The 27,733-nt window shown below is 49.1% G+C and overlaps 1 protein-coding gene across 1 annotated transcript in view; it reads right to left on the minus strand.

Moving 5' to 3' along the window:
• Positions 1 to 341: 341 nt before the first annotated feature.
• LOC120062977 (tetratricopeptide repeat protein 28-like) overlaps positions 342 to 27,733 on the minus strand; it is a 243,632-nt gene continuing 216,240 nt past the window's right edge. The window contains exons 10-23 of the mRNA XM_039013028.1: positions 27,312 to 27,441; positions 26,884 to 27,102; positions 25,399 to 25,558; positions 22,285 to 22,425; positions 18,158 to 18,302; positions 17,869 to 18,048; positions 17,210 to 17,751; positions 16,730 to 16,977; positions 8,319 to 8,443; positions 7,913 to 8,144; positions 7,570 to 7,646; positions 3,571 to 3,700; positions 2,858 to 2,965; positions 342 to 2,714 (exon numbers count right to left, since the gene is read on the minus strand). Of these exons, the coding sequence (XP_038868956.1) occupies positions 1,102 to 2,714; positions 2,858 to 2,965; positions 3,571 to 3,700; positions 7,570 to 7,646; positions 7,913 to 8,144; positions 8,319 to 8,443; positions 16,730 to 16,977; positions 17,210 to 17,751; positions 17,869 to 18,048; positions 18,158 to 18,302; positions 22,285 to 22,425; positions 25,399 to 25,558; positions 26,884 to 27,102; positions 27,312 to 27,441 (4,050 nt within the window). The 3' untranslated portion in view covers positions 342 to 1,101. The remainder of the gene's footprint in view (positions 2,715 to 2,857; positions 2,966 to 3,570; positions 3,701 to 7,569; positions 7,647 to 7,912; positions 8,145 to 8,318; positions 8,444 to 16,729; positions 16,978 to 17,209; positions 17,752 to 17,868; positions 18,049 to 18,157; positions 18,303 to 22,284; positions 22,426 to 25,398; positions 25,559 to 26,883; positions 27,103 to 27,311; positions 27,442 to 27,733) is intronic.

The raw sequence follows: 27,733 nt of genomic DNA on the forward strand, positions 1-27,733 counted from the left end.
AACATATCAGAGTACGAGTGCTGATCTAGGATCATTTTCAGATCTTAATTATTAAGATTACATGTAGAAGGAGGACCTGATACTAGATCAGCACTAATTTTATGCTTACATTTGAGTTATTTAGCAGACACTCTTATCCAAAGCAACTTACCATTCATGCGTTCATCTTAAAATATCTTGGTGAGCACTTCTACTCTGATGTGTAATTGCACTGCCCACAGCAAACTGTGTATTGTAGTCACAAGATCTTTCCAAAGTCATTAATGCAGTGATACAGCATTTTCATCAGCAGGCTAAATCATCAACGCAATAAAATAAGGCAAAAATATTAGAAAGCAAACATGATTTTTATTGAAACAGGTTTACTGATAAATGACAGAGATGGTTGTCATGACACTTCCTTGTTTAATTTCCAAAATCATGGACAAAAAAGTCATACATGGTACTTAACATTGAATAGCAAGGGAATCCATGCTGTGGAGCAGACACTCAATTCACAAAGAAATCAGGCAAAATGCCAGTTTCGATTTCAATAAAAAATATGTAATCTTTTTTATTTTTTTTATTTATCCATCTTTACATGGTACAATTTTGTTCACTTTTTTAATAATATAAAAACACTTAATACTGATTGTGAAACACTGGATTTAATTTACAAAACAATAATAATTATAATAATATTAATATTAATAACAAACAATAATAATAACAATAATCATTAAATTGAAACAAAAATAGAATGGAGGAGACCAGTTGGAGCGGTTTCATCTTGGCCCACACAAATAGCACATTTTTTGGAGGAAATACCGATTGGCATTGAAGTCTACCTGACACACACACACACACACACACAAACAAACACAGTATCAGGTCTTTGAGTCTTTCTCATTGCCATTGACCGTGTTATGGGCACAATGACGAGACACTTTCTAAGCATTCATGAGCCTCTGAGGGATCACTCTCATTGGCTGACTATGTACTTTTCATTGTCAATCAAGTTCGGTGGGCCAATAGTGACCCTCCAGAAAGTGCCCAACTCCCCCAGTACAAAGGATAACAAGTGGTAGGCAAAATACAGGAAATAGGACCATTTAAAGTGTCTCAGCATTTGGAGGATGGGAAAAACCTGCCAGGGGAGAGGAACTTGTATCCATTGCCGGCAGGTAGTCTGATAGAGCGAGCACCAGGGCTGCTGCTCGTGGAAATAGAGGGCGAGGGGGCCACCTTTCTGGGGTTGTGTCCATTGGAAGGGTTCTTGTTGCCCCTGTCCAACGACTGCAGCCCCAGCTCCCGCAGCTCCAGGCTGTCTTGGGCGTCGCTGGGGGAGCAGTGTCGTGGGGAGAGGTTCAGAAGGCTCAGCACATCTCTCTTGGCAGAGACCAGGGGTCCTGGGGTGCCACGGAGAGCCCGGACTGGACCCAGATGCTGCTGCTGTTGCTGGGACGCCGTGTTGGCCCAGAATGTCTTCAGGTTGTGGATGGCCACAACCTTCTCATCGATGACGCCCCTCCTGAGGCGGTCCAGGTCTGGGGCATCGGCAGGGCTGGAGCAGGCAGAGCCCGTGGAGGAGTAGGAGAGAGCTGGGGATGGGGCACTGCAAGCCGGGGACTGGTGGCCAGAGCTGGGGGACACGTTACTGGGAGAGCGGGAGATGTGACCACTATAGGGGGAGCTGGGGTATTTGAGCTTGAACTGGGCGTGGCTGTCCAGGGTAGGGGAGGGGTGACTGCCATCCTTTAGAGAGGTCTCCGAGGCTGCAGGGCTATTGTAACCAGAGCTGATCTTCTGCAGGGAGGAAGAGCGGGAGGGAGGTTTGGGTCGTGGGGAGGACTGGACGCGGACACTGGCGCTGCTGCTGGGACGGCTGAAGGCGCTGGTCTCTGAGGAGCGGAAGGCAGAGCTCCTGGCTGAGGTAGCTCCAGCTGCAGCCCCCTCAGCCCCAGCCCGTTGTAAACTTCCCACCGCCCGCAGGTGGCTCTGGGTCTCCTCCAGGATCTTCTGGGCCAGCTCCTGGGGGTCCAGAGGGACAGTCTTCTCCTCCTGGGACTTGACGGTGCTATCTGTCTCAGTGCTGGACTGGTCCGACTCACCTGTGTCTGAGCTGCTCACCTTGCCTGGCACCTTCTGGAGGGGAGGGTTGGGGCTGGGAACCAGGCTGGTCTTGACTGGGGAGGTGGGGGTGCTGACACTGCCTCGTGACGACACAGACACCTGGTAACCCCGCCCAGCGCCCGAGTTGGAACTACTGACAACACCCCTGCCCCCACGGTGGAGGTGGCGCTGCCCGTGACCCGGAGGTAGAGGCAGGGAGTCACAGTGGCTTCCCAGAGGCTCACTGCTGATGATGGAAAAGCCTTCATACTCCTCGTCATCTCCCCGGCCCCCTCCTGCTGCTGCAGCCGCCCCGTGAGGAGAGGAGCGACTGCGGGGAATGTGCGGGTGCTTGTGGGCAGAGAAGTGTGCTGTGGCCCCACCACGCTGTCGATGGCCCAGGAAGTCACACTCTGATTTGGAGGCAAAGCTCATGGTGGAGGCCACGGAGCTCAGGCTGTAGACGGAGATGGCGTCTGAGGCCAGACTGTCTAGGCAGGGTGGGGAGAAGGGCAGGCTGGGGTAGCCCAGCGGTAGGGGGTTGGAGACAAACTGGGCCGAGGCCAGAGACTCCAGAGAAGACGAGCTGTCCAGGCTGAGACGCTTTGGCAGCTCTGTGGAGTCTGGGAGAGAGGGGGAGAGCGAGGGGGAGGGGGAAGAGTGGGAAATAATTGTAAGGGTAAACATGTTATGGTATACATTAATGTATCATGTATCAATCAACTATAATCATTAATCACTGTGTATCTACAAATACGATACTTACCAAACAGTGCCAGCAGGGACTGGAGGGCAAAGTGCATGGTGCGGCGGTTGGCTTGCTTGCCCGTCTTCAGTACCACCTCCTCCTGTCCCACCTCACACAGGTCGAATCCTGCACACACACAGGACAGTTACTCTTCCAGCCTAGCACACATACAGCACACATACAGCACACATACCTGCCTAGCATATATACAGCATACATACAGCACACATACCTGCCTAGCATATATACAGCATACATACAGCACACATACCTGCCTAGCATATATACAGCACACATACCTGCCTAGCATATATACAGCATACATACAGCACACATACCTGCCTAGCACACATACAGCACACATACAGCACACATACCTGCCTAGCATATATACAGCATACATACAGCACACATACCTGCCTAGCATATATACAGCACACATACAGCACACATACCTGCCTAGCATATATACAGCATACATACAGCACACATACCTGCCTAGCATATATACAGCATACATACAGCACACATACAGCACACATACCTGCCTAGCATATATACAGCATACATACAGCACACATACCTGCCTAGCACACATACAGCACACATACCTGACTAGCACACACACAGCACACATACCTGCCTAGCATACACACAGCTACTCCTACTACTGACAAATTAGGAAATTATATCCATTTGGATAATTATTTTATTGATATACTGTATCTCACCTAGTGCAGCCAGAAATTCATGGCAGCCTGGCAGTCTCCAGAGCTGCACACTGATGGACACTTGGATGGGCAGCAGAGAGAAGTCCTGCTCCTTCTCCCCTGTCTGAAGCTGGACCAGCACCTGGTGGAGCTGGAGGGACAGAAGAGGAAAGAAATACAGGAGATTAGACAGGAGTAAAGGAGGAAGCTATATACCTTTAACTGGTCTATACCAACTTTTATGGACCTGAGTTGTTGATGGGATCAATGGCTACTGATAGACCAAGTGGATATACTTTTTAAGTAGTGAAGTAGAACAAAATGGACAAATGTGTGATGGTTGTGCTCAAGTCAACTGTTTTCCTCCATAAACCAGTGTCATAAAATGACTTCCACCATGACCATCTCTGTTGTGGCAAGGAAGAGTTAATTTTTGTCAGGTTTAGTAACTCTGCCTCTGCCCTTTGACCCTGTGTAGGGTTGATCTTAGTTCCCAGGGGATTGGCTCTTCAGCCTATCAGAACTACAGTAGCTTTACTGTGGCGCATGGCTCAGTGGCTCAGGGTGGTTTAGATTAGGAGGGAACCATCTCCTCCTCCTCTGTGGGAGTTTAACGCGTGACCCCCGGGCCACACTCACCCTCACTGTTTAGGGATTATTCAGCCTGGAACAGAGAAACCTTTGTCAAACTGACCTGAAGTACTGTCACCACTTGATTAACATGCCCTCTTCCCTTTCTCTTCTCTGTTCATGCTCTGTTTCTTTATACGTGGAATGTTCATCCTTTCATCCTGACCTTGAGTGAACCAGGGTTGTAAACCCAAGAACACTGATAACGCTGCACTGCCCAGCAGTGGAATGTTGGCCCAAACAGCACTATACTATAAACTTGGAGCTAGTAGAGGTTGTACATCAGTAACTGGAACTGTATGAGACATGTTTAAGTTTAATTTATTTGCACCAAAGAAAACAAGTGATAGACAACAATACAGATAAAAACAAATAAAGGTGTGATTGGAAGCCCAAGGGCTTATATGAAAATCACACCACAAGAAAACTACATACAGTACATACCGTAAGTGCTAAAGAACAGAGCATGCTTCACATGCATTTAATCTATTGCTCAGTTAAAGTTGATGCAAGAGGATTGTGCTAGGTGGTTTAAAGCAGCAGTGAAATGGAGAGGGGTGGGATGGGGTGGGACGAGGTGTAGAGGGGGAGGCACACTTACCATTCCCACCATATTTTTAACAGCCTTCAGACCGCAGGTTAGAGACAGGGGCAGGAGAGAGAGAAGAGGCTTTTAGTGCATGCATACAGGACAGCCCATTCACAAAGAGCAGAGGAGACCAGGTCCAATGGGGACACAAAGGGCACACAGGGAAACAGAAAAACACAACTGATGGGTAGTGTGTCATACATTAGACACATATTACACAAAACCATTGAATCACCATGCATAGTTGCCTTTGCAGTGTGCTGTCAGGAATACCTCATATATCATACATGCTTGGAATGTTTCAAATGTTATGGTCACCACCAATGTGGAAACAAAAGCCCAGATCCCTTTCTGGCAGGATGGCAACAACAACTGCCCGAGTTACACCAGGAACGCACAATCCCTCCATCAGTGCTCAGACAGTCCACAATAGGCTGAAAGAGGCTGGACTGAGGGCTTGTAGGCCTGTTGTAAGGCAGGTCCTCACCAGACATCACCGGCAACAACGTCACCTATGGGCACAAACCCATCGTCGCTGGACCAGACAGGACTGGCAAAAAGTGCTCTTCACTGACGAGTTGCGGTTTTGTCTCACCAGGGGTGATGGTCGGATTTGCGTTTATCGTTGAAGGAATGAGCGTTACACCGAGGCCTGTACTCTAGAGCCGGATCGATTTGGAGGTGGAGGGTCCATCATGGTCTGGGGCGGTGTGTCACAGCATCATCAAACTGAGCTTGTTGTCATTGCAGGCAATCTCAACGCTGTGCATTACAGGGAAGACATCCTCCTCCCTCATGTGGTACCCTTCCTGCAGGCTCATCCTGACATGACCCTCCAGCATGACAATGGCACCAGCCATACTGCTCGTTCTGTGCGTGATTTCCTGCAAGACAGGAATGTCAGTGTTCGTTCTGCCATGGCCAGCGAAGAGCCCGGATCTCAATCCCATTGAGCACGTCAATGGGATTGAGGGTGAGGGCTAGGGCTAGGGCCATTTCCCCCAGAAATGTCAGGGAACTTGCAGATGCCTTGGTGGAAGAGTGGGGTAACATCTCACAGCAAGAACTGGCAAATCTGGTGTAGTCCATGAGGAGGAGATGCACTGCAGTACTTAATGCAGCTGTTGGCCACACCAGATACTGACCGTTACTTTTGATTTTGCCCCCCCCCCCCTTTGTTCAAGGACACATTATTCAATTTCTGTTAGTCACATGTCTGTGGAACTTGTTCAGTTTATGTCTCAGTTGTTGAATCTTCTTATGTTCATACAAATATTTACACATGTTAAGTTTGCTGAAAATAAACGCAGTTGGGGACGTTTCTTTTTTTTGCTGAGTTTATTTCTCAAGCAAGCTAGGACTGTCTTGGAGTGATCTGAGTGGGAAGGGGAAAACTTAAAACGAGTTGTTATTGGCAGAGAGGTTTGGGACTCTCTTTGTTGAATGAATGAATGAATGATTGAATGAGTTAATTAATGAAATTGTATTTTCGTGTCAAATCTCCAGTTGGCAACCCATCCCTTACGGAATCAATTGACACATAGACAAACATTACAATGATTCACAGCGATAATTCAGTCAGTGATACTTATTCCGGTGTTATGCGCAGTGCACACCTCATAAAGAATGAAAAAATAAATCTAGACATAATAGTAGATAAGGTTATCCAAGCATTAATAATAGCCCTAGAGCAGTAAAAAGTACAAATATGACAAGACGCATCATTCACCCAAGTTTCGTCAAGATCGGGCCAGTTGTGTCTGAGATATATTGTGTGACTATCGTACGTACATTTCATTACTATAGCTCTCCTCTCCTCTTTGGACAATCAGTACAATTTTGTAAATGTCAGATCTCTAAGCCAAGACGCAGTGCTGTCTGATATATCGCGACTATTGTAAAAACATAATAACAGACGGAGACAGATCCACAGTCCCCTCCCCGATTTCATCATGGGGGACAATACATACAGATAAATAAATACAGTAAAATTAAACGTTATTGGTCTATTAACCAATGTATCACCTGGCGATGTCACCAGGCAGGCTGAAAGTCCACCCATACAAACAGGCTGATTAAAAGGTCCTGTGTAGATTGTATTTTCAAGCAACAACTATCAGGAAATAACTATAATACATTTCTTCACACTTTTACAGTGTTATTTTCATCAGCTGTTGTACAATATGATACAAAACACAGGAACAATGAATTTTGACTGCACTGGGCCTTTAAGGGCTCAGTGCTCCTGAGTGGCGCAGTGGTCTAAGGCACTGCATCTCAGTGCAAGAGGCGTCACTACAGTCCCTGGTTTGAATCCAGGCTGTATCACATCCGGCCGTGATTGGGAGTCCCATAGGGCGGCGCACAATTTTCCGTCATTGTAATTAAGAATTTGTTCTTAACTGACTTGCCTGGTTAAATAAAAGTTAAATAAAAAAACATATATATAAAAAAATGAAGTAAGTCCCCAGCGGCTCAGATAATGGGAAGAGTCGGGTTTCTGTTTCCTTCATAATACACAATGTCTCCCTCTCTGGAGTTGCAAGACACTAAATACTACACTCCAGTGGTGAGCAGTAACACTGTGCTGCTGTGGTGCTGTGGTGCTGTGCTGCTGTGGTGCTGTGGTGCTGGGGTGCTGTGGTGCTGTGCTGCTGTGGTGCTGTGGTGCTGTGCTGCTATGGTGCTGTGGTGCTGTGGTGCTGTGCTGCTGTGGTGCTGTGGTGCTGTGGTGCTGTGCTGCTGGGGTGCTGTGGTGCTGTGCTGCTGTGCTGCTGTGCTGCTGTGGTGCTGGGGCCTACCCGGTTGATGAGCTGCTCTCCTGCCTCGGAGGCGGTGATGAGTTTACACAGGGCTTGGAGAGCTGGGGGCGGTAGACCTGGGCGACACGGTTAAAGCACATGGTTCATTATTCAGCATTCTTTCAAGCTGCATTTAATATACCATACATTCAGTAGAAGAGTAAAACACTGGTTATACTATCTGTGTGTTGGTAAAAAGCACACAAAGCCACCTGATAAGCAGTATTGTAACTTTTGATATTCTATAGTAGAAAGATGGAGGCCCAGTTCATGTCTGGAGCTGTTCTCCACCTCACTGTCCTATCCCCAGTCCCATGTCCTCCTGCCAAGGACCACTGCCTACCAAGTATTGACTGCAGGGTGGTGCTACACTGCTGTAGCCTGTCTCCAGGGTCTGCTGTGGGGAAGAAAACAGCAGCAGGGATGCCGGTGCCAGCCGAGTCCAGGCGGAAGCCCACAGCGGTCAGCAGGGCATGCCAGCCTGGGACGCCCCCCACCTTGTTCTCCACACTCTGCTGGGACGTGTACATGGAGTTACGCTGGCCGTTCTGAATCCTCTGGAGAGACTTCTCCACCTGGTGGGGACAGGGGGATTTAGACTAATGTAAGAGTGTGTGTGTGTGTGTGTGTGTGTGTGTGTGTGTGTGTGTGTGTGTGTGTGTGTGTGTGTGTGTGTGTGTGTGTGTGTGTGTGTGTGTGTGTGTGTGTGTGTGTGTGTGTGTGTGTGTGTGTGTGTGTGTGACCCTCACAAGGTGCAGTAAGACCCGCAGAGCATCCCGTGCTCTCTCTGGATACTGTAGGATCTCTGCTAGAGCCTGGCCAATCAGAGACGAGGGGCTGTTCAGCTTCACGTCATTACCAATCAGCATGTAGCCTGGACAGACACATCCACAAGATCAACAGGAAGGAGAGGAAAAGAGAGATGCAGACAGTGAGTGTCCAGTGGGATCTACTCAGTTGGAGGTGACAAACCAAGCCAATCTGATTGTGTGGAAGTAGAATGTGTCTAACCTGCCCAGTTGGAGGGGTGGGAGTACTGAGTGTGTGGAAGTAGAATGTCTCTAACCTGCCCAGTTGGAGGGGTGGGAGTACTGAGTGTGTGGAAGTAGAATGTGTCTAACCTGCCCAGTTGGAGGGGTGGGAGTACTGAGTGTGTGGAAGTAGAATGTCTCTAACCTGCCCAGTTGGAGGGGTGGGAGTACTGAGTGTGTGGAAGTAGAATGTGTCTAACCTGCCCAGTTGGAGGGGTGGGAGTACTGAGTGTGTGGAAGTAGAATGTGTCTAACCTGCCCAGTTGGAGGGGTGGGAGTACTGAGTGTGTGGAAGTAGAATGTGTCTAACCTGCCCAGTTGGAGGGGTGGGAGTACTGACTGTGTGGAAGTAGAATGTGTCTAACCTGCCCAGTTGGAGGGGTGGGAGTACTGAGTGTGTGGAAGTAGAATGTGTCTAACCTGCCCAGTTGGAGGGGTGGGAGTACTGAGTGTGTGGAAGTAGAATGTCTCTAACCTGCCCAGTTGGAGGGGTGGGAGTACTGAGTGTGTGGAAGTAGAATGTCTCTAACCTGCCCAGTTGGAGGGGTGGGAGTACTGAGTGTGTGGAAGTAGAATGTCTCTAACCTGCCCAGTTGGAGGGGTGGGAGTACTGAGTGTGTGGAAGTAGAATGTCTCTAACCTGCCCAGTTGGAGGGGTGGGAGTACTGAGTGTGTGGAAGTAGAATGTCTCTAACCTGCCCAGTTGGAGGGGTGGGAGTACTGAGTGTGTGAAAGTAGAATGTCTCTAACCTGCCCAGTTGGAGGAGTGGGAGTACTGAGTGTGTGGAAGTAGAATGTCTCTAACCTGCCCAGTTGGAGGGGTGGGAGTACTGAGTGTGTAGAAGTAGAATGTCTCTAACCTGCCCAGTTGGAGGGGTGGGAGTACTGAGTGTGTGGAAGTAGAATGTCTCTAACCTGCCCAGTTGGAGGGGTGGGAGTACTGAGTGTGTGGAAGTAGAATGTCTCTAACCTGCCCAGTTGGAGGGGTGGGAGTACTGAGTGTGTGGAAGTAGAATGTGTCTAACCTGCCCAGTTGGAGGGGTGGGAGTACTGAGTGTGTGGAAGTAGAATGTCTCTAACCTGCCCAGTTGGAGGGGTGGGAGTACTGAGTGTGTGGAAGTAGAATGTGTCTAACCTGCCCAGTTGGAAGGGTGGGAGTACTGAGTGTGTGGAAGTAGAATGTGTCTAACCTGCCCAGTTGGAGGGGTGGGAGTACTGAGTGTGTGGAAGTAGAATGTCTCTAAGCTGCCCAGTTGGAGGGGTGGGAGTACTGAGTGTGTGGAAGTAGAATGTGTCTAACCTGCCCAGTTGGAGGGGTGGGAGTACTGAGTGTGTGGAAGTAGAATGTCTCTAACCTGCCCAGTTGGAGGGGTGGGAGTACTGAGTGTGTGGAAGTAGAATGTCTCTAAGCTGCCCAGTTGGAGGGGTGGGAGTACTGAGTGTGTGGAAGTAGAATGTGTCTAACCTGCCCAGTTGGAGGGGTGGGAGTACTGAGTGTGTGGAAGTAGAATGTGTCTAACCTGCCCAGTTGGAGGGGTGGGAGTACTGAGTGTGTGGAAGTAGAATGTCTCTAAGCTGCCCAGTTGGAGGGGTGGGAGTACTGAGTGTGTGGAAGTAGAATGTCTCTAACCTGCCCAGTTGGAGGGGTGGGAGTACTGAGTGTGTGGAAGTAGAATGTCTCTAAGCTGCCCAGTTGGAGGGGTGGGAGTACTGAGTGTGTGGAAGTAGAATGTGTCTAACCTGCCCAGTTGGAGGGGTGGGAGTACTGAGTGTGTGGAAGTAGAATGTGTCTAACCTGCCCAGTTGGAGGGGTGGGAGTACTGAGTGTGTGGAAGTAGAATGTCTCTAACCTGCCCAGTTGGAGGGGTGGGAGTACTGAGTGTGTGGAAGTAGAATGTGTCTAACCTGCCCAGTTGGAGGGGTGGGAGTACTGAGTGTGTGGAAGTAGAATGTCTCTAACCTGCCCAGTTGGAGGGGTGGGAGTACTGAGTGTGTGGAAGTAGGATGTCTCTAACCTGCCCAGTTGGAGGGGTGGGAGTACTGAGTGTGTGGAAGTAGAATGTGTCTAACCTGCCCAGTTGGAGGGGTGGGAGTACTGAGTGTATGGAAGTAGAATGTGTCTAACCTGCCCAGTTGGAGGGGTGGGAGTACTGAGTGTGTGGAAGTAGAATGTCTCTAAGCTGCCCAGTTGGAGGGGTGGGAGTACTGAGTGTGTGGAAGTAGAATGTGTCTAACCTGCCCAGTTGGAGGGGTGGGAGTACTGAGTGTGTGGAAGTAGAATGTCTCTAACCTGCCCAGTTGGAGGGGTGGGAGTACTGAGTGTGTGGAAGTAGAATGTGTCTAACCTGCCCAGTTGGAGGGGTGGGAGTACTGAGTGTGTGGAAGTAGAATGTGTCTAACCTGCCCAGTTGGAGGGGTGGGAGTACTGAGTGTGTGGAAGTAGAATGTCTCTAACCTGCCCAGTTGGAGGGGTGGGAGTACTGAGTGTGTGGAAGTAGAATGTCTCTAACCTGCCCAGTTGGAGGGGTGGGAGTACTGAGTGTGTGGAAGTAGAATGTCTCTAACCTGCCCAGTTGGAGGGGTGGGAGTACTGAGTGTGTGGAAGTAGAATGTCTCTAACCTGCCCAGTTGGAGGGGTGGGAGTACTGAGTGTGTGGAAGTAGAATGTGTCTAACCTGCCCAGTTGGAGGGGTGGGAGTACTGAGTGTGTGGAAGTAGAATGTCTCTAACCTGCCCAGTTGGAGGGGTGGGAGTACTGAGTGTGTGGAAGTAGAATGTCTCTAACCTGCCCAGTTGGAGGGGTGGGAGTACTGAGTGTGTGGAAGTAGAATGTGTCTAACCTGCCCAGTTGGAGGGGTGGGAGTACTGAGTGTGTGGAAGTAGAATGTCTCTAACCTGCCCAGTTGGAGGGGTGGGAGTACTGAGTGTGTGGAAGTAGAATGTCTCTAACTTGCCCAGTTGGAGGGGTGGGAGTACTGAGTGTGTGGAAGTAGAATGTCTCTAACCTGCCCAGTTGGAGGGGTGGGAGTACTGAGTGTGTGGAAGTAGAATGTGTCTAACCTGCCCAGTTGGAGGGGTGGGAGTACTGAGTGTGTGGAAGTAGAATGTCTCTAACCTGCCCAGTTGGAGGGGTGGGAGTACTGAGTGTGTGGAAGTAGAATGTCTCTAACCTGCCCAGTTGGAGGGGTGGGAGTACTGAGTGTGTGGAAGTAGAATGTCTCTAACCTGCCCAGTTGGAGGGGTGGGAGTACTGAGTGTGTGGAAGTAGAATGTGTCTAACCTGCCCAGTTGGAGGGGTGGGAGTACTGAGTGTGTGGAAGTAGAATGTGTCTAACCTGCCCAGTTGGAGGGGTGGGAGTACTGAGTGTGTGGAAGTAGAATGTCTCTAACCTGCCCAGTTGGAGGGGTGGGAGTACTGAGTGTGTGGAAGTAGAATGTGTCTAACCTGCCCAGTTGGAGGGGTGGGAGTACTGAGTGTATGGAAGTAGAATGTCTCTAACCTGCCCAGTTGGAGGGGTGGGAGTACTGAGTGTGTGGAAGTAGAATGTCTCTAACCTGCCCAGTTGGAGGGGTGGGAGTACTGAGTGTGTGGAAGTAGAATGTCTCTAACCTGCCCAGTTGGAGGGGTGGGAGTACTGAGTGTGTGGAAGTAGAATGTGTCTAACCTGCCCAGTTGGAGGGGTGGGAGTACTGAGTGTGTGGAAGTAGAATGTCTCTAACCTGCCCAGTTGGAGGGGTGGGAGTACTGAGTGTGTGGAAGTAGAATGTCTCTAACCTGCCCAGTTGGAGGGGTGGGAGTACTGAGTGTGTGGAAGTAGAATGTCTCTAACCTGCCCAGTTGGAGGGGTGGGAGTACTGAGTGTATGGAAGTAGAATGTGTCTAACCTGCCCAGTTGGAGGGGTGGGAGTACTGAGTGTGTGGAAGTAGAATGTGTCTAACCTGCCCAGTTGGAGGGGTGGGAGTACTGAGTGTGTGGAAGTAGAATGTGTCTAACCTGCCCAGTTGGAGGGGTGGGAGTACTGAGTGTGTGGAAGTAGAATGTCTCTAACCTGCCCAGTTGGAGGGGTGGGAGTACTGAGTGTGTGGAAGTAGAATGTGTCTAACCTGCCCAGTTGGAGGGGTGGGAGTACTGAGTGTGTGGAAGTAGAATGTCTCTAACCTGCCCAGTTGGAGGGGTGGGAGTACTGAGTGTGTGGAAGTAGAATGTCTCTAACCTGCCCAGTTGGAGGGGTGGGAGTACTGAGTGTGTGGAAGTAGAATGTCTCTAACCTGCCCAGTTGGAGGGGTGGGAGTACTGAGTGTGTGGAAGTAGAATGTCTCTAACCTGCCCAGTTGGAGGGGTGGGAGTACTGAGTGTGTGGAAGTAGAATGTCTCTAACCTGCCCAGTTGGAGGGGTGGGAGTACTGAGTGTGTGGAAGTAGAATGTCTCTAACCTGCCCAGTTGGAGGGGTGGGAGTACTGAGTGTGTAGAAGTAGAATGTGTCTAACCTGCCCAGTTGGAGGGGTGGGAGTACTGAGTGTGTGGAAGTAGAATGTCTCTAACCTGCCCAGTTGGAGGGGTGGGAGTACTGAGTGTGTGGAAGTAGAATGTCTCTAACCTGCCCAGTTGGAGGGGTGGGAGTACTGAGTGTGTGGAAGTAGAATGTCTCTAACCTGCCCAGTTGGAGGGGTGGGAGTACTGAGTGTGTGGAAGTAGAATGTCTCTAACCTGCCCAGTTGGAGGGGTGGGAGTACTGAGTGTGTGGAAGTAGAATGTCTCTAACCTGCCCAGTTGGAGGGGTGGGAGTACTGAGTGTATGGAAGTAGAATGTGTCTAACCTGCCCAGTTGGAGGGGTGGGAGTACTGAGTGTGTGGAAGTAGAATGTGTCTAACCTGCCCAGTTGGAGGGGTGGGAGTACTGAGTGTGTGGAAGTAGAATGTGTCTAACCTGCCCAGTTGGAGGGGTGGGAGTACTGAGTGTGTGGAAGTAGAATGTCTCTAACCTGCCCAGTTGGAGGGGTGGGAGTACTGAGTGTGTGGAAGTAGAATGTGTCTAACCTGCCCAGTTGGAGGGGTGGGAGTACTGAGTGTGTGGAAGTAGAATGTCTCTAACCTGCCCAGTTGGAGGGGTGGGAGTACTGAGTGTGTGGAAGTAGAATGTCTCTAACCTGCCCAGTTGGAGGGGTGGGAGTACTGAGTGTATGGAAGTAGAATGTGTCTAACCTGCCCAGTTGGAGGGGTGGGAGTACTGAGTGTGTGGAAGTAGAATGTGTCTAACCTGCCCAGTTGGAGGGGTGGGAGTACTGAGTGTGTGGAAGTAGAATGTGTCTAACCTGCCCAGTTGGAGGGGTGGGAGTACTGAGTGTGTGGAAGTAGAATGTCTCTAACCTGCCCAGTTGGAGGGGTGGGAGTACTGAGTGTGTGGAAGTAGAATGTGTCTAACCTGCCCAGTTGGAGGGGTGGGAGGGGTGGGAGTACTGAGTGTGTGGAAGTAGAATGTCTCTAACCTGCCCAGTTGGAGGGGTGGGAGTACTGAGTGTGTGGAAGTAGAATGTCTCTAACCTGCCCAGTTGGAGGGGTGGGAGTACTGAGTGTGTGGAAGTAGAATGTCTCTAACCTGCCCAGTTGGAGGGGTGGGAGTACTGAGTGTGTGGAAGTAGAATGTGTCTAACCTGCCCAGTTGGAGGGGTGGGAGTACTGAGTGTGTGGAAGTAGAATGTCTCTAACCTGCCCAGTTGGAGGGGTGGGAGTACTGAGTGTGTGGAAGTAGAATGTCTCTAACCTGCCCAGTTGGAGGGGTGGGAGTACTGAGTGTGTGGAAGTAGAATGTCTCTAACCTGCCCAGTTGGAGGGGTGGGAGTACTGAGTGTGTGGAAGTAGAATGTCTCTAACCTGCCCAGTTGGAGGGGTGGGAGTACTGAGTGTGTGGAAGTAGAATGTGTCTAACCTGCCCAGTTGGAGGGGTGGGAGTACTGAGTGTGTGGAAGTAGAATGTCTCTAACCTGCCCAGTTGGAGGGGTGGGAGTACTGAGTGTGTGGAAGTAGAATGTCTCTAACCTGCCCAGTTGGAGGGGTGGGAGTACTGAGTGTGTGGAAGTAGAATGTCTCTAACCTGCCCAGTTGGAGGGGTGGGAGTACTGAGTGTGTGGAAGTAGAATGTCTCTAACCTGACCAGTTGGAGGGGTGGGAGTACTGAGTGTGTGGAAGTAGAATGTGTCTAACCTGCCCAGTTGGAGGGGTGGGAGTACTGAGTGTGTGGAAGTAGAATGTCTCTAACCTGCCCAGTTGGAGGGGTGGGAGTACTGAGTGTGTGGAAGTAGAATGTGTCTAACCTGCCCAGTTGGAGGGGTGGGAGTACTGAGTGTGTGGAAGTAGAATGTCTCTAACCTGCCCAGTTGGAGGGGTGGGAGTACTGAGTGTGTGGAAGTAGAATGTCTCTAACCTGCCCAGTTGGAGGGGTGGGAGTACTGAGTGTGTGGAAGTAGAATGTCTCTAACCTGCCCAGTTGGAGGGGTGGGAGTACTGAGTGTGTGGAAGTAGAATGTCTCTAACCTGCCCAGTTGGAGGGGTGGGAGTACTGAGTGTGTGGAAGTAGAATGTGTCTAACCTGCCCAGTTGGAGGGGTGGGAGTACTGAGTGTGTGGAAGTAGAATGTGTCTAACCTGCCCAGTTGGAGGGGTGGGAGTACTGAGTGTGTGGAAGTAGAATGTGTCTAACCTGCCCAGTTGGAGGGGTGGGAGTACTGAGTGTGTGGAAGTAGAATGTCTCTAACCTGCCCAGTTGGAGGGGTGGGAGTACTGAGTGTGTGGAAGTAGAATGTCTCTAACCTGCCCAGTTGGAGGGGTGGGAGTACTGAGTGTGTGGAAGTAGAATGTCTCTAACCTGCCCAGTTGGAGGGGTGGGAGTACTGAGTGTGTGGAAGTAGAATGTCTCTAACCTGCCCAGTTGGAGGGGTGGGAGTACTGAGTGTGTAGAAGTAGAATGTGTCTAACCTGCCCAGTTGGAGGGGTGGGAGTACTGAGTGTGTGGAAGTAGAATGTCTCTAACCTGCCCAGTTGGAGGGGTGGGAGTACTGAGTGTGTGGAAGTAGAATGTGTCTAACCTGCCCAGTTGGAGGGGTGGGAGTACTGAGTGTGTGGAAGTAGAATGTCTCTAACCTGCCCAGTTGGAGGGGTGGGAGTACTGAGTGTGTGGAAGTAGAATGTCTCTAACCTGCCCAGTTGGAGGGGTGGGAATACTGAGTGTGTGGAAGTAGAATGTCTCTAACCTGCCCAGTTGGAGGGGTGGGAGTACTGAGTGTGTGGAAGTAGAATGTCTCTAACCTGCCCAGTTGGAGGGGTGGGAGTACTGAGTGTGTGGAAGTAGAATGTCTCTAACCTGCCCAGTTGGAGGGGTGGGAGTACTGAGTGTGTGGAAGTAGAATGTCTCTAACCTGCCCAGTTGGAGGGGTGGGAGTACTGAGTGTGTGGAAGTAGAATGTCTCTAACCTGCCCAGTTGGAGGGGTGGGAGTACTGAGTGTGTAGAAGTAGAATGTGTCTAACCTGCCCAGTTGGAGGGGTGGGAGTACTGAGTGTGTGGAAGTAGAATGTCTCTAACCTGCCCAGTTGGAGGGGTGGGAGTACTGAGTGTATGGAAGTAGAATGTCTCTAACCTGCCCAGTTGGAGGGGTGGGAGTACTGAGTGTGTGGAAGTAGAATGTCTCTAACCTGCCCAGTTGGAGGGGTGGGAGTACTGAGTGTGTGGAAGTAGAATGTCTCTAACCTGCCCAGTTGGAGGGGTGGGAGTACTGAGTGTGTGGAAGTAGAATGTCTCTAACCTGCCCAGTTGGAGGGGTGGGAGTACTGAGTGTGTGGAAGTAGAATGTCTCTAACCTGCCCAGTTGGAGGGGTGGGAGTACTGAGTGTGTGGAAGTAGAATGTCTCTAACCTGCCCAGTTGGAGGGGTGGGAGTACTGAGTGTGTAGAAGTAGAATGTGTCTAACCTGCCCAGTTGGAGGGGTGGGAGTACTGAGTGTGTGGAAGTAGAATGTCTCTAACCTGCCCAGTTGGAGGGGTGGGAGTACTGAGTGTGTGGAAGTAGAATGTCTCTAACCTGCCCAGTTGGAGGGGTGGGAGTACTGAGTGTGTGGAAGTAGAATGTGTCTAACCTGCCCAGTTGGAGGGGTGGGAGTACTGCTTGCTGCTCTGGACAGTCTTCATGGCATCTGCGAGGGCAGCGCTGGCCTTGGTCCCGTTGAGCAGAGCAGTGTAGAAGGCATGGACGAACACTTTGGAGGCTGACACAGGAACAGGCCACAGAGACACCAGGACACACTGGGCCCCAGCAGCCAGGAAGGCCCTGGTCAGACCTACCACACCGTCTGCTGTCACCTTACTGCTGGACTCCTGGTATGACCTGTAGATAAGATACACACACACACCACCACCTGGTTACATAACCCTCTATCACCAATACTAGACTACTGCACTGTCGGCTATATCTTTATCTACCACAGCATAACTACATAACTATCAGTGGATAACAGAGTGGACATTTTGTTATAGAATCCGGTTCCCCCCTCTCCTGGACCACTTGAAATAAGAGGTGTTCCACATTAGGCCAGCCGCCCCTCTCCTGATCCACTCACCCCAGCACCACCAGTTTGACAGGCAGCCTCAGGTCCAGTATGTCAGCAGCGGTGAGCAGGAACTCCTGCAGGGGAGGGCTGTCACAGATACTCTCTGCGTCGCTCCCATCATCCTGCAGGTGCAGGCTTTCTGGGATGGTGTAGCTGCTCCCAAACGAGCCTTTCCTGCCCTTGCCTCCACTGCCTCTCTTCCCGCCCCCTGCCCCTCTCCCTCCAGTCCCCACACCCGCCCCTGCCCCGCCGGGTATGCTCTCTGGGTTGGGTGTGAGCACCAGGGCGGCCAGCTTCCAGGAGATGTGGGTAGCGAAGTGTGCACACTCGGCCTGAGTGAGGGCACTCATCACCCTCTCCTTGGTGGCAGAGGATCCAGCCAGTGGATGGCAGCCCAGCAGCTCAGACACCATGAGGGCCTCCTCCTCGGCCGAGGGCATGGGCCCCCACAGCCAGCGGTCCATCACAGAGGATGGCAGACGAGGGTTACCCACCACAGCTGCCATGGACACGCCCCCACAGGAAGCCGGCCCCACCCGCCGAGAATGACCCTGAGGACACATTGAGAGAGGCCAATGATGACAATGATAGAATGTAACATGGGGCTTGACAGTGGTAGTAACAGCAATAAAAGAAGTGATGGCATTCAAATAAAAGCCAATTCTGACCTTGGAGCTGATCCCTAGACCCTGGATGGAGGGCACGGCAATGAGGCTGAAGCGTTCATACAGGTACTCATTAGAGGAGCTGCCCTTCAGCAGGGCGAAGGGGATGAGGTACAACTCCCCCTCCAATACCAATATCAGCTGTCTGTGTCTGCCCACGGGACCACTGGAATGCATCAGGCCCTGGACAAACAGAGACAGGGAGTGATGAGTGGTATTAATATTGGACTTATAAACACTTTCTCTCTCTGTCTTTCCTCCTTCCCTCTCTATCAAATGTGCACACGCTCACCCCTTCCATGGGTGCGATGAGCAGGTCGTAGAGGGCACGGAGAGGAGGTTTGTTGAGGTTGCTGGGTCGGCGGGGCAGAGAGGAGCAGCCATCTTTGGCTGGGGACACGGTATTACTGAACAGGCTAGTCATACTCTGGCAGCTCCTGCAAAAGACAAACACAATGGTGTTCATTTCAGATGGCACAGCACACCAAACTTCATTACAGCTATTCACACTGGCACATAGGCATAGTGGTTTTAGGCAGCACAAACACACACACACACACACACACACACACACACACACACACACACACACACACACACACACACACACACACACACACACACACACACACACACACACACACACACACACACACACACACACACACACACACAGTGAGATTACTAGTAATGGTCTTTCTGGTTGAGGAACTGTGCCTAGAGCCAGCCAGCCAGCAGAGTGCTGCATCGGAAGTGCCCCCTGGTGAGATGCAGCAGTCAGCCACAGCAGCAGTTCCTGTGGGAAATGTATTAATGGCACAACACTGTACTGTAGTATGGCATGTAGAAAGTGATATAGCACAGCACACTAAATAAAATCAATTGTGCATTTGAGATAATATATATGTCCACTAGATGGTGATGTGTGACTAGAACTGTGGAGGGGAGTGTAGCGTGAGACCTCTGGACCTGACAGACTCACTGCGGGAGAGAGAGAAAAAGTGACACCTCCCCTGCCTCTTTCTCCTGCCCCTCTCCCCAACTATCTACCCAGCTACCTGGCATGGAGCTAACGAAAGCTTACACTGGAAGACTTCCAACGATCCACCCAACATGGATGAAACTCATTTTGTTCTGCTGACTATTGAATATGTGCACAAGGCTTTTATGTCGCAGCACCTTGCCTGTCTGAACTCGACAGCTGTAAGACGCTCTGCTGCTCAACATTAGCAGTCCTGCTGAATACAAATGCTATGTGTGCTGTGTGATGAAGAGAGAGTGATGGCTCCCTGCTTGGGCAGATGTGCTGTGCGGCACGCTGAGAGCTGCCGTAATGGCCGCTGTGGGTAGATGAGCCTTCCGCTTTGTTTACACACAGCCAGGCCCAGGCTCCACGGGGCACACTACTATTGCTATCCATCTGCTGTAACAACCAGCCTCCCCGTCTGGCCCCCCCAGCCCCCCTCTCTTCATCCTGCCCTCCTGGTGGTACCCCTAGTCCACAGGCTCTCCTCCAGTCCGCCAGCTCTCTCCCAGGCCTCAGAGGGAAAGCCAATAGTTTGTTAGCCTGACAGGAGGAGCGTGAGAGGAAACGAGGGTCGAGTGAAGAAAAGGGATAAAAAAGAGAGAAGGGTTGACCAAGAGAAAGGGGAATGGTGAGAAGGAAATGCTAAAAGCAGAAGGCTAGGAGGTTAAGGGTATGCTCAGTGGCTCTTTTATCTGGGTGCAGGTTGAAAGGAATGCCTGTCAATGTCAGGGACATACAGGAAGCAGGTTCCAACTCTCAGTGGATTCAGTCATGTAATACTATTGCACCAATAAGGCTGATAGCCACCCAAAGGTCTCCTTTACCGCTATACAATGTCTAGGAACATCTGATTGAAGAGCTCTGTTATTCTTTACAAAGTGAGATTACAGAGTAGGTCATCTCTTGTGTCTGCACACATAGACAACTGACACCCAAGAAGCATCGTTACCCATCGCGCCACAAAAGCCGCGGCCCTTGCAGAGCAAGGGGAACAACTACTTCAAGGCCTCAGAGCGAGTGACGTCACCGATTGAAACGCTATTAGCGCGCACCACCGCTAACTAGCTAGCCATTTCACATCGGTTACAGACGCACGTACATTAAATGGTATTGTAGCATCTGTCAATAGACTGTGGGATGCGACGACTAACGAGGAACTACGTTCCGGTGCATTTTTTTGGGCCACTGATCATTTTGGACGAATCACGATTTCAGAAGGGGAGGGGACATTTGGGCCATAGTCAAAAGTTTTAACTTGCCTGTAACTTGCAAAGAGAGGGGGGAGGAGCTACCGCCATGCTTCCACTCCTCGTTTTAGTTTCTATTCTAACACGTTTACCCCCAGAACATAATCGAGCATCTGATGCAATTACACAACATTTTAGTTCTGGGTTTCGAAGATTACAGATGAGGTGACTTTTCAATCAGAGAAGCTAGCTCCTTCATATTTTGACTTCGTAGTTCTCTTCAGAGATAGATGAGGTTAAAGATCACGTCAGACATTCAGACACCTTGCCAGGAACTATACAATCACTCGTTCATGCTCAGAATCCCTGTGTCTTTTACCTTGGTCTTTGTACTATTGTTGATACATTCTTCATTTAAATGTTTTTCTCTCCTAATACAATCTATTCTCTGAATAAAAAGTAATTAAGAGAATAATGTAACTTTCTTAAGTCAACAGTCTAAAACTCACACAGCAAAGGGACTACGGGAAAAATTTGCAAACAAGAAATAAATGATGAGAAATCAAATAAAAGAGAAGCCTTGATAGCCACATTTTATATTGATATCAAAACCCCAAGATGTATGGCTTGAAATGACAATGAGCCTTTCTTAATTTTCCTTTGCTTTAGTGAGATTGACCAGTGGCTCTTAAGCACAAGGGGCTTTATGATTCAGATAAAAGAATGAGTGTATTATTACCGGCAGCCCATTAAAGAATGAGTGTATTATTACCGGCAGCCCATTAAAGAATGAGTGGATTATTACCGGCAGCCCATTAAAGAATGAGTGGATTATTACCAGTAGCCCATTAAAGAATGAGTGGATTATTACCAGTAGCCCATTAAAGAATGAGTGTATTATTACCGGCAGCCCATTAAAGAATGAGTGGGTTATTACCGGCAGCCCATTAAAGAATGAGTGGGTTATTACCGGCAGCCCATTAAAGAATGAGTGGATTATTACCGGCAGCCCATTAAAGAATGAGTGGATTATTACCGGCAGCCCATTAAAGAATGAGTGGATTATTACTGGCAGCCCATTAAAGAATGAGTGGATTATTACCGGCAGCCCATTAAAGAATGAGTGGATTATTACCGGCAGCCCATTAAAGAATGAGTGGATTATTACCGGCAGCCCATTAAAGAATGAGTGGATTATTACCGGCAGCCCATTAAAGAATGAGTGGATTATTACCGGCAACCCATTAAAGAATGAGTGTATTATTACCGGCAGCCCATTAAAGAGGCTTAATGGGCATTGAGATCCAATTACAGCTGGAATTACCCTCTCATCAAAGAGAACCTCAACTGGAGATGAGGACAGGGAAATACGACCCAGACAAGAGCCCACACGCACAAACACACACACACGCAATTTAAACACACATGCACTTAAAACACACACATACACTTAAACACACAGACACACATCGCCAATCAGTAAAGTGCAAACACATGCACTGAATGACAAAGTGATACTAATGCTAATTAACTCTACCATGAACACAGACACACTCAGTCAAGTGTATATACCATCATAAAATCACATACTGTATGTACATCTGGGCTTCAAAAACAATTATAAACTGGGTGGTTCGAGCCCTGAATGCTGATTGGCTAAAAACCGTGGTATATCAGGGGTATGACAAAACATGTATTTTTACTGCTCTAATTACGTTGGTAACCAGTTTATAATAGCAATAAGGTACCTCAGGGGTTTGTGATATATGGCCAATATACCACAGCTAAGGGCTGTGTCCAGGCACTCCGCGTTGCGTCGTGCTAAGGACAGTCCTTAGCCCGCCATATACCACACCTCCTCGTGCCTTATTTCTTAAATAGACTCACACATGCATATAGTTCATGGTCATGTAATAGTCTTATGAAGGCAGGGAGCTGATAATGGCTTTTCCAACTCTGCCAATTGAAAAAGGAGGATTCACATGCCTCTGAGCTGGCTAAACAAAGGAGAAAATACTATTTTCACAGAAAGCTAATATTCTAATGAATTCCCCTACCTAACAGGATCCTGTCCACCATCAGATAGCTTTCTTATTATGGGAATGTGGGGGAATTAGAGATTAATGATAAAGGCTCTCTTTCTCCACTGAAGTCCTCTAACTAACTGCTCTTGGAGGTCAGTGTCTCACACAGTGTCTGTCTCACCTGTTGAACAGGTTGTTTCTGGACACCATACGGAGAAAGCCTGTGGGGTCAGTCACAGAGTTGAGTTTGTTGTTGAGCTCCTCAAACTGCTGGTCCAACAGGTCCCCTGCCTCACTCTCTGTCTCACTGCTAGAACAACCCCTGAGAGAGAGAGCAAAAGAGAGGGGGAGAGAAAGAGAGAGAGATTGAGGGGGGGAGAAAAAGAGAGAGAGAGAGTGATAGAGGGGGGGAGAGAGAGAAAGAGAGAGAAATTATACTGTTAGACATGCCTGCATGCCCACACACACTCCTGCTCACACACACACACACAGACACGCCCAGCCCAGTTTCCCAGGCATGGTCCAGAAAGAGCCCTGACAGGAAGCAGAGTTAAATCCTCCCTTTTATATGCTGCTAATGCTGATCTAGCCAGCACCCAGCAGGGAGTCTGTTCTGTTACTCCATCCTCTACCCCCTTTCTATCTACACCCCTTCTCTCCCCATACACCCCTCTATCTATCCACCCTGCCCCCCACTTTTACCCCCATCCCATCCAAACCGCTTCCATTTTCCTCTGTCAGCTCACTGCTCTCATCGGTCCCAAATTAAACCATGGGAACTGGTGCTCTCATCTAAAATCTCTCTCATTCTTTCTCTCCACTAATCCATATATTCGCTGTAGCCTCTCTCTGAGATCCATTCCCAAGAAGGCCCCTCTCTGTCCACATCTCTCTAACACACGGCATGTGCAGTAACACATGCTAGTAGGTGGTGAAGGTACATAGAGTACTGTACAATACAGGTCAGAAGGTATGGAGAGATGGGCAGTGGGGAAAGGGATAGACTCTATGGTAGACTGGTTTTATTAATGAGGACTGAGGAGACACATTCTTCCCAAATATGGATGCTACTGTGGAGTTATTACCCCTCCCTCTCTCATCCCCCCTCTGCCATCCCTCCTTTTTCTTGGTAATAGTACTCTCTCTGTTTCTGTCTCCCTCCCGCTATCTCCCCCTCCCACTTCCCTCCTCTGTCCCCCTCTCTATATCCTCTGTGAAAAGTGAATGGGGCGGTAAGTGGTGCCATATTGTGGCTAGCCAGGCGTAGTGGCATGTGGGCTTCCTCCCATTGGAGCAGTAAATTACTCAGTAATGGGGCAGGAGGGCACGGCAGGCTGGGGATTGGCAGTGGGCACACTGGATGGCCACTAAAGGCTGAATCCTAATTTGAAAAATGTGTGTCAACTTGAAATGTTGCATAAATCAAGCAAAATGTACAGGCAACTGCCCAAATAATGGAAACACATGAGTAAATGAGGGATACAAAGTATATTGAAAGCAGGTGTTTCAACACAGGTGTGGTTTCTGAGGTAATTAAGCAATTAACATCCCATCATGCTTAGAGTCATGCACTAAAATGCTGGGCAGGCCATTCTTTTGGCTACAATGGCTATGCCCCCATGGGTTGACAATGCCCCCATCCAAAGGTCATCAGTGGTCACTGAATGGTTTGATGAGCATGAAAACCATGTAAACCATATTCTATGGCTGTCTCAGTCACCAGATCTCAACCCAATTGAACACTTATGGGAGATTCTGGAGTGGCGTCTGAGACAGCGTTTTCCACCACCATCAACTAAACACACCATTAACAAAACACTAAATGATGGAATTTCTCGTCGAAGAATCGTGTCACATCCCTGCAATAGACATTTGTAAAATCTATGCCAAGGTGCATTGAAGCTGTTCTGGAGGCTCGTGGTGGCCCAACGCCCTATTAAGACACTTTATGTTGGTGTTTTCTTTATTTTAGCAGTCACCAGAAGAGAATGATAAGGAAACATTTACGTGGAAGTTCAGTGAGACTCAGAAGTACAGTGAAGGCACTTGAAGCAGGGGTTGGAACCGAAAACCGGAAAATAACAAAACATTTAGAGGAACAGAAACAGGAAGAAAGTGATCTCAACTGTGCCGGTACAGAACGGTTATATTAAAAGCATGAGAATTGGTATATAACATCGTTTTCATTTCTGGTTTAAAAAAATTCAGTCCCACAAAAAACAGCAACAAAGTGCCTATACAAAGTCCTCACTCTGTCACTCAGAAACCTCTTCCCCTGTCTGCCTGACAGCTGGAAATCTTTGCCAGTGTGTGTGTGCTTTGTAGGCTTCCTGCCCCTCCCCCCACGAAGCACAGGTTACTGTACTGACGTTACAATCCTGATTCAAAAGAGAAGAGAGGGATTTTAAATTTGAGAAGAATGGATTCACTTTTTCAATGCTAGTTAAGGATACTATAGTTTCACATTGGGTTTATCAACTACAGAAAGGTAAGAGGTGTTTTTAATTCTGGTGCCGTTCACACACAAACTTGTTAGCTAGCTAGCTCTAGTCCAGCGTTCGGCCAATTTAGTTCAAAGGACATTCAAAGTTCCTCCATAGAACCCGCTCCTCCATAGGTAGGCTATGATTCTGTGGGCCTGATTCAGATAATGCATGTCATAACAAGATGGCCAGCGCTTCAAGGTTCGAAGCGGTTCAGAACTTTATTTTGCTGATTGGGAACAAAAAAAATAGTGGTTCTGTTCAGAACTAAACGATTGGAAAATAATTGTGGTTCCAACCCGTGCCCTGAAGTAAACCTGCAGTTTGATTGCTCACTTAATTTATTTGTCATTAACTGTTCCTTTTTCAAGGTCACTTCAAATTACGCATAGTCCGTCTAACAAGTCTCCTACCACCCCTGCATATCACTCCATCCATTTCCCTCTGTATCTCTCTGCCTTCCTCCTTTCCTCATCTCTATCTTCTTCCTCTTCTCTGCCCTCAGTAACCTGTCTGCTGTGTTTTCCTGTCTCCCAGTCCCAGACAGTATTTGTTAAGTGAGTCCGGTGGGCATCCAGAGAGCCATTATTCTGTCTCATTGGTTCCCAGTGGGAGCAGAGAGCAGTTGTTTAGACAGATATCGGGGTCCTGTCATCACACCATGCACTCGGGAGAATGACTCCTTGAGACTGCATACAGAGCAGCATCCCTCTATGTGCATCAGCCAGTGCCCACTCTATAGCATGCATGGTATATTCTGAGCTCCAAGTGGTGGAGGTGTGCGTGTGTGTTTGTGTGTGTGTGTGTATTACCTGCTGTAGTAGGATTCTACCCCCAGGGCCTCCCGAGCACTGGCAATGTGCTGCTCCAGAGACGAGCCGCTGGCCACACCCCCTCCCCCGCCCTCATGGAGGTCTGGCCCACCCTCTGTCACGCCCTCTCCCAAGTACACCTCATGGAACTTCAGGATGCCTTGGAGAAGGAGAGAGAGAAAAAGAAAAGGAGAAAGAGATTATTGTCAACAAGTTAAATGTATTGGTCATATCACAATGGGAAAATGAATAGCACTACAATACACTATGTCATGATGCACACAGCACTAGTGGACTTATTCCACTACAATGAAAATGTAATAAAACCAGTTTAGCTGTCTTCAGGCCACCAAACGTGTTAACAATAAGAGAACATATGTAGAGATTGCACGCTGCAAAACTGTAAGTTACGCTACATAAACTAGCACATCTGCAGAGCAAAATGAATAAACAAATAACGTTCAATAAAATATAAGAGTGGCTGCCTGTGCCATCTGCTCCGTGCCATGGGAGCTGAGATGTTGGGGGAGAAGGGAGGGAGGAGGGGGGACTACCACAGCAGTGGTGGTGGTAGATACTGAGTGTGGGGGTTGAGTTAGGCTTTGAATATGTTCACATCTGTGAGTTGGCAGACAGGCTGTACACCAGTTCATTTATTAGAGGAGTCCCTTTACTGACTAACGGTTCTTTTGACCCAGGTCCTGTGCTATGTGTATGCCAGGGGGAGAGAGAGAGCAGAGGGCTGATTACAGGAATGGTGACCTCAGGCAAGAGGCAGCTCTTTCAACCTTTCATTTCCCTCTGCAGTACTACACCCGTCTATATTACTACTATTAGACACGGCAGCCTTGGCTCTGGATTTTATTAACCAATCAAGGCTGGTGGGCGTGTGTTATTATGGCTCACAGCTTTCATTCACACTTTGTCTAGTAGGGCTAAAAGAGAAGCACAGGCTAGCAGTCTCCCTGGCAGCCAGAGCTGTCAGTCAGGCGAGAGCTATGACTGGGCTTCAAAGCCCCCTCTATTCTCTTTGGTGAGAGAGAAAGGCTATGGAGTAGCCTACTCAATACTAAAGGCAGCAAAGCTTGTTTGTGTGAGAGATTATGTGTGTGTGCGCACAAGAGTAGGTGTGTGTGTTTCCCTGTTGAATTGTGTGTGAGGATGTTGATTCATTGTGCAAGTGCTGTTTGGCTCTGTCATTCTCGGTTACCATGGTTCATCGGCAGGTGCCCTGAGAGGCAAGGCTTTCTTACCCTCTGAACACAAGCCACGCCCTCCAGGACTCACAGCTAAACAAAGCACAATCAAGATGAAATTCACTGTTTGATTGAGTGTGTATGTGTGTGTTTTGTGTCTGTATAATGTTTTGTATAATGTGGCATAATAGATTTGTACAGATTTACATAGTACCCTTACAGTTCATTGTATCAGCACACAGAGGAACTGAGTTAGTTGATATCCGCCTCCCTCTCCCCCAGGTCTTACCTGCTCCTGGAGCCAGCAGCCAGCTGTACAGGTACCCAGCAGCCATGGAGAAGTAGAGCACCAGGGCCCTCTGGCTGTTCACCGTGTCCAGGATGTGCTCCACTGTGACTGGGGTGTAGGGGTCTGAGTCCTGCTGGCCTGTCTGCCTCTCCACCAGCAGGTCAGCAAAGGCCCGCGTCCGACCCCGCTCTGCCACCGCCAACGCCTCGTCATGGTGGCCTGGACAGCAGAGGGTCAAAGGTCAACGCTAGATTTTCTAGCTATCAGCGAGTGAACACGTACAAATGTGTAGTAGTGTAAATATTTTGCAACAAATAGGTAAAGATAGGCAGGAACATGAAAAGAAAGTAAGAGAATAGCAGACAGAATGAAAGAAAGAGGGAGGAACGGTGAGGACGGAATGCGGGAAATGGATCGCGTAACAATACCTAGGCTGACAAGGACCCTCTGGAGTGCCTGGTAGGAGGAGGTCTGCAGGTCAAACAGAGAAAGTTTGTAGTCGGTGCTGTGCTGGGCCTCATGACGAATGGTCTCAAACAACGCAGATGCTCGGTAAAGCTGCAGGACAAATAACACAACCACAGATAACGATCAGTTACTGTATAGTACACCCTCTGTTCACTGTTCACTCCATGAGCGACTCAAAGGTAGAGAGATAAGAGCTCAGACAGAGACATGCAGTAGCAGAAAGAAGACATTAGATGGCAGAAGCCCTCCTCAGTGTAAATTATATTTGATATCAGCACAGCTCCCTCAGCTCCCTCTCTTAAACACAGCTCTGATATTCAATACAGACACCCTCCCCTCTCATCTCATCCACCCAGACAAGAGAGAGGGAACTGAAGATGCT

Source organism: Salvelinus namaycush, chromosome 18 (assembly GCF_016432855.1).
Source record: "Salvelinus namaycush isolate Seneca chromosome 18, SaNama_1.0, whole genome shotgun sequence".
In the NCBI taxonomy this organism is placed as follows: domain Eukaryota; kingdom Metazoa; phylum Chordata; class Actinopteri; order Salmoniformes; family Salmonidae; genus Salvelinus; species Salvelinus namaycush.